Here is a 7,180-nt window from a genome sequence, read left to right on the forward strand (position 1 = left end):
AAATTTGTTGAAAAAAATTAAATTCTCAAATATTTTCTACTATATATATATTTAAAATTTTTAAGTGATGATAATCTGAGTGTCACATAATTATATATTAACGGGATTTCAATTTAGGAAATAAATTTAAAAAGCTACTAAGTTTCAAAATTAATATGGACCTAAAAATTAAAAAATTAAATTAAAAGAAATAGCTAAATTAAAGGGATAAATGTTACTTTATACCAAATGAAAGAATATATATTTTGACCTTATATATCTATATATTATACACCTAAAAAAGAATATAATATTTAAGAAATATAATTATAAAAGAAGATATTATTAGCAGAAAATACCATATGGAATTGTGAAGTCCTCGTATGAAGAGGACGTTTTGGTTCAAAAGAGCGTCCAAGTTCTCTTCATGTAAGAGCAGCCGGTCCCATTTTTGTCGCTCTCTCTTCTTCATCTTCTCTTTTAACTCTTCTTTCCTTTTTCTTCCTTCTTTTTTCCATTTCTTTTAAGCTTTCTTACAAAACCAAAGGCGAAAACTTTGCATATAATCACATTTCCTTTAAAACCAAAGCCCTCTCCATTCATTTCTTCTCAAAAAACTTCTTCTTTTGGGTTTTTAGGGGGGGGGTGTTCAGCTTCTTTGTTGCTTCTGTTTGAAGTTTAAAACAAAACAGAAAGAATTTTATTTTATTTTGTTTTAAAAAAGGAAATAGGCTTGTTTGCTATATAAAGGAAAGTTTCTTTTTTGTCCCTTTGATTTTGGTGCTGGGTTCTCTGAACCTGTCAAATTATTGACAGCAGAGTGATTAAATTGGAATGCCAAATACTTGAGCTTGAAGTTATTAATGTATGTCTTTTGGCTCTGTTTTGATTGCTTTAAGGCATTCATTTTGTTTTCCACTAATTGCACCATTATAAGCTGAAAACGGTATGAAATTCCTTAGAAACTTCAAAGATCTGAAGGTTGTTCCTTTTTAATGGCTTCTTCTGGTTTAAGGTAAGCTCTCTTTGATTTTTTTTTAAATCTGGGTTTAGTTTTGTTTTTAATTTGGGCTTGAAGAAATGGGTTTGTTTTAATTTTTCATATTTGTTCTTAATTTAATATTATTTTTTGGTTTCTGGGTTTTGTTATAAATAAGATTTTTTGGGATTTTATATAAACTATAAAAAATTATTATGTATTTCCTTGTCGTGTTCCTTTGTTACTGTAGTATTAGGTAATTCTTCATAAAGCTATGAAATTTGAGTTTTGGATTTAGTAATTTTGACTAACAATTTCTATATATTATTAATTTTACCTAATTCTTTGATGTTCATTGTGTTAGATCTTAATTCAGTTCTATTAAATTTCATATTTTTGTTGAGCTTTTAATGTTATTCAATAGTATTAAGTTATCTTTACGTTACAGGCAATGAGAATTGAAGCTTGGAATTACAAGGTTGCAGTTCAAGTGTTTCGAAATAACCAGTAAATGCATTGATGAAAGTTTAGCAATTCACTTGGATGCAATGTTGAAAGCGATAGCTCCCGGGTTGCTGATTTCTTCGCTTCTAATCGCAGTATCGAGGGCCGATAATGGCTTTGCAAGGTGTAATTGTGATGATGAGGGGGGGTTTTGGAGCATTGAGAGCATATTAGAGACTCAAAGAGCGAGTGATTTCTTGATCGCCGTCGCCTACTTTTCGATCCCTATTGAGTTGCTTTACTTTGTTAGTTGCTCAAACGTGCCGTTCAAATGGGTGCTCTTTCAGTTCATCGCCTTCATTGTGCTGTGCGGATTGACTCATTTGCTCAATGGGTGGAGTTATGGTCCTCATCCGTTTCAACTCATGTTGGCTCTCACCGTGTTCAAGATTCTCACTGCTTTGGTCTCGTGTGCCACTGCTATTTCACTTCTCACACTCATTCCGCTGCTTCTCAAAGTCAAGGTGAGAGAATTATTGTTGAAGAAAAAGGCTTGGGACCTTGGGAAGGAAGTTGGTATTATAATGAAACAGAAGGAGACCGGTTTGCATGTCCGCATGCTTACTCAAGAAATCCGTAAATCGTTGGATAGACATAACATTTTGCACACAACATTGGTAGAGTTGTCCAAGACGTTAGGTTTGCAAAACTGTGCCGTTTGGATGCCTAATGAGATCAAGACGGAGATGAATCTGACTCATGACCTCAAAGGAAGGAACTATTCGTATAATTTTACTATTCCCATTACGGAACCAGATGTTGCAAGGATTAAAAGAAGTGATGGAGTGCATATCCTCAAGCCAGACTCGACGCTTGCTACTGCAAGCAACGCAGAGGATGGTGAGCCAGGACCTGTTGCTGCAATTCGGTTGCCAATGCTTCGGATTTGCAATTTTAAAGGGGGAACTCCTGAACAAGTCCAGACATACTTTTCCATATTGGTATGTGTTCTTCCGAATGACCAACGAAGATCGTGGAGCAACCAGGAACTAGAGATAGTTAAGGTGGTTGCCGATCAGGTGGCCATTGCAATCTCTCATGCCGCAGTTCTCGAAGAATCTCAACTCATGAGGGATAAACTAGCCGAGCAAAATCGGGCATTGCAGCTTTCAAGACAGAATGCTATGAAAGCAAGCCTGGCTAGAAATGCATTTCAGAAGGTAATGAGTGATGGAATGAGGAGGCCTATGCACTCAATTTTAGGCTTGCTTTCAATGTTGCAGGATGGAAATTTGAATGACGATCAACGAATTATTGTCGATTCGATGATGAAGACCAGCACTATCCTGTCAACCTTGATAAATGATGCGATGGATATTTCAATAATGGATACTGCAAGATCCCCACTGGAGAAGAGGTCCTTTCGACTACATTCAATGATAAAAGAAGCAGCTTGCCTTGCTAAGTGCTTGAGTGTTTATCAGGGTTTTGGTTTTTCAATTGAGGTTGAGAAGTCTTTGCCTGATCTCGTTTTCGGTGATGAGCGGAGAGTTTTTCAGGTGATACTGCATATGGTCGGGAGCCTATTGGATGGCAATACTGGAGGAGGGACTGTACTACTTCAGGTGTATGCAGAAAATGGTAGTCAGGAACCGAATGATCAGAGACGGGCAACATGGAGGCACTACCCTTCTGATGCAGATCTACTTGTCAGGTTCGATATTATGATTTCCAACAATATTTCTCAACCAGAGGGCTGCTCATTGTCAGAGGTATCAAGCAGTAGAAGCCGATACAACAGCCGTGGAACTGAGGAACGCCTGAGCTTCAACATTTGCGAAAAGCTAGTGCAGGTAAGAATAGGAAATTTTGTCTGCTAAGTTATTGAGTAATGGGAGTACTAAAAACATATCAAATTAGCGGCATGGTAGGATGTTAAGTAGATATTATCTCATGAGTAGCTGATTATACGTGTCCTGCATCTGGTTTTCAGCCGTTAGCTAATCTCATGCATGTACTTATAATGCTTGTTTCAGTATATATGACATGTTTTACTTGTGTAGGTTCACAGTTTCCAGCTGGAAGTGTTAATTGTTTCCATGACCGATTAGTGCAAACTTAAAATTTTACTCGTGACATTATAATCATGTTTCGTTCTCTTTTCAACATATTGTTCTACTTCTTTATAGTTTTATTTCTGATGATCTTGACAAAATTTGCAGATGATGCATGGGAACATGTGGGTAATCCAGAACCCTTTAGGTTCTGCACAACGCATGGCAGTTATTATTCGGTTTCAAATCCAACCATCCATCACTAGAGCAATCACTGAGTCGGGAGAATCTTCAGACCAGCCACGCTCAAACTCTATTTTCCACGGCTTGCATGTTCTACTTGCTGATGATGATACTGTCAATCGTGCCGTGACTGGAAAGCTTCTTGAGAAGTTGGGATGCATTGTTTCTGTTGTGTCATCCGGATTTGAATGCCTAAGTGCTGTCGGGTCAACAACATCTCCATTCCAGATCGTTATTTTGGAGCTTCAAATGCCCGAGTTGGATGGATTTGAAGTTGCAACAAGAATCTGTAAGTTCCGAAGCCGTAGCTGGCCATTGATTATTGCCATGACTGCTAGTATCGATCAAGATATTTGGGAAAGATGTTTACAGATCGGAATGAATGGGGTTATCCAAAAACCAGTGCTATTACATGAAATCGCCGTCGAGCTTCGTAAAGTCCTGGTTCAGGCCAACAGAGTCTTATGACAATACACGCTCTCAACACTCACATTCAAACCGGTATATAAAGTCCGTTCCTTAACCTATATCTCTCGCTTAATGTTTCTCGAGTTCTTGAACGAAATTTCATTTGCATAGATTGTTTTCGATCCAATCAAAATAGTTTCACTGGAATTCTCTTCAACACATCATCCTAAAGCTCGGAATCCCGAGCTCTCTATTATAGATGCAAGCAGGGAAATTGTAAGGCTGTTCTTTGCCTCCCTTGGAAAATAAATAGTTAATCTGGTGTAGGCGAAAAGCTCTGCATAATTTATATTTGTAAAAAAAAGTTGTTCATCAAACCGAACTGCGTTAAAGCTTAAAATGATGGGTTACTCATTCATGGAAGAACATAATATTCACAAGTGGTCCAAAAAGTGAAATCTCAAAAGGGATAATATATATTTCTATAAGTGGCAAGTGGAGCAAGTTGGGGTGTTTGGTTACCAAGAAAAAAAGCATGGGAAAGTGAGTGCATGGTAGTGGTTTTTTCCAAATGAGATGGCATAATTTGGTATGTCTTGCATCTTACGCATCAGCCAACCAAATTAGCAAATAATATTCATGCCGTAAACGTATGAATATGAACTATAACTGGAAACATTGTGTATACTTTAATTTAATGTACGAAGCTGCAATCTTTTCATTCAACCATTAAAATATTCGATTTGCAATTTTATATTTATAACCTATTTCTCCTTTACATTCTCACGTGTCCTACCCATCCTTTAAAAATGGCATTAGGATGTCCAAATGTCTTACTTCATTATATGTGATAGTCAATTTCATTATTTTATTATCACATCATAAGTGTCCAACAATAAAGAAATTATATTTTTATTTGAAAGGTTAAAAGTGATGTTTTAAATTATGTAACATATTTTTCTATATATTATATTACTAATGTTGAATTTCAATTGCTCAAATTTAAAATTTAATCTTTGTACTTTAATTTTTTGACATAGTTTGGTACTTTAATTTTTATAATGTTATTGGTTAGTTTAAATATTTTATTTTGATTAAAATAATAATATAATTTTTAAGAGTTCTTAACATCATTAAAATTATCTATTAAATTCACGTCCATTGCAATGTCTTTTTTATTACATGGTAACCATGTGAGATTTTTTTAAAAAGTGTCACTTGATTGAATTTAACAAAATAGTTTAAAGATATTAAGAATTTGATTTTTAAAATCGGAGAATAGAGAGATTAAATTTTTAAAAATAAAAATATGAAGACTAAACTTTAAATGTACGATAAAAGTTTGAAGTATTTTAATTTTCAAAACTCTTTATAATTTACTCTATAAAACTAAATGTGATAGGGAATCAAATAGTATTAAATTATAATAGAGGGATTGAATTTGTAAAAAAACACATGAATCAGGGACTTCGTATAGAATTTTGATCAAAACTAGTTCATCCACGAGACATCTCAAATAATAATAAAAAATCATAGTTGCGTGGGAAAGTTGGAAATGATGAGAGAAGACTATGAAATATGGGTCAATTTACCTAGCGACAGCTTTTGTTGTTGTATTTATTTTTTTTTATTTGTCAAATTCATGCACCAATATACATGCATAGATTATTATTTTTGAAATTTCTTTTTCATTATTTTAATAGATTCATGCCATTTGGACCCAATCTTATCCTAAAATCCACTACTTTCCATATTGAGAAACACCAAAAGTCGGTTTTTTTTAATAATATATTTTTTATAAGAGAAAAGAATAGAAATTGTTTAAATATCAAATTCAAAATTAATTCGATCAAAGAATTAAACACAAATATTTTTATTATGTAAAATAAGTTTTAATTTTCATTGGGTTTGGATTATGGATTGACAAGACATTTAATTAGGAAATTTTACCATATATTATTTATTTTTTTAAAAAAATTAACTAACCACTATAAAATATAATAGATAAAGGATTGAATAAAATTATACATGACATAAGCATATGATGATATTAAAGACCCACACATTGTAATTGTATATGGAGAGCTTCGAACCTAAATAGTTAAGGAATTAAAACATTCTCCTTAACCAACAATGCCAAAGCCATTTGATAACTAATTATTTGATACGAATACATGAAGGGTAAACTCATTTGAGTTCAAATTTGAAATATTAACCAATTCACGACACATTTTTGGATTAAAACTGGGTATTATAGATAAAAAAAATCTATCTCTTATTTTTGCAACGCACTTTGAAACGCATAAATCCAAATTCAAAAATTCAAATTATAGTTGTTTTAGTGAAAACCATACAAGCAAAAAATTTTAGATGAGTTCAATATAGGGTTTTTAACCAATCATTTCTATTCTTTAAACCTAAAATTTAAAATTTCATATTACTTAAAAAATTATTTAAGAGGTTAAATAAAATTTGTAAAAAGTAAATAAAATTTTGTCATATAAATGCTTATATAAAAGAAATTTTATTAGTCAAATTAAACTTAATTGAATTCGGATTATCAAGTTTCAAAATGCATTGCAAATCATAAGAAGAGGACTAAACTAAAAAAATGCTTGAATTCCAAGTGTCTATTGAATTTTTTTTATCACTTTTGTAGATGAAAATTTCTAATTATGGCATATACTTTAATGTAATCTATTAAAACAACACACTACAAGTACAGACCTAATGATAATATAATATAAGTTTGAATTTAATATTAATAAGAAGATATCCGTATAGAAAAGCAATTCTTGTCCCAATCACTTCAATTTTTAATACATTTGTTTAATAGTAAGGTGTCCTCAATATTGAGAAATTTTGGACATTGTTGTCTAATGTGGGCTTAATTAATTAATAGCTTTAATTAATTATTAATTACTTGCATCATGGCAAGGACCTAGGGGCCATTAAGAAAATAAAAAATGCGGCAAATTTTTTTAGTTTTAGCTTTTGAGTTTTAACTAGGGTTGTAATCGAGTTGAGTTGAGTTTAAATACTGTTAAGTTTAATTTGAAATTTTAAGCTCAAT

At 32.7% G+C, this 7,180-nt stretch overlaps 1 protein-coding gene across 1 annotated transcript; it reads left to right on the forward strand.

The window, feature by feature from the left end:
• Positions 1-300: 300 nt before the first annotated feature.
• On the forward strand, positions 301-4,507 carry LOC107927738 (protein EIN4). The gene is made up of 3 exons (XM_016858842.2): positions 301-994; positions 1,407-3,255; positions 3,625-4,507. Exons 2-3 carry the CDS (start codon positions 1,507-1,509, stop codon positions 4,165-4,167), a joined length of 2,292 nt encoding a protein of 763 aa, XP_016714331.2. The 5' UTR covers positions 301-994; positions 1,407-1,506; the 3' UTR covers positions 4,168-4,507.
• Positions 4,508-7,180: the final 2,673 nt, after the last annotated feature.

Source organism: Gossypium hirsutum, chromosome A02, assembly GCF_007990345.1.
Source record: "Gossypium hirsutum isolate 1008001.06 chromosome A02, Gossypium_hirsutum_v2.1, whole genome shotgun sequence".
Lineage (NCBI taxonomy): Eukaryota > Viridiplantae > Streptophyta > Magnoliopsida > Malvales > Malvaceae > Gossypium > Gossypium hirsutum.

Bases quoted from the DNA above. Each gene is read 5' to 3' on its own strand.
- LOC107927738 (XM_016858842.2), top strand. From the start codon at position 1,507: ATGTTGAAAGCGATAGCTCCCGGGTTGCTGATTTCTTCGCTTCTAATC. The intron at 3,256-3,624 runs GTAAGAATAGGA...CAAAATTTGCAG, and splicing joins TTTGCGAAAAGCTAGTGCAG to ATGATGCATGGGAACATGTG.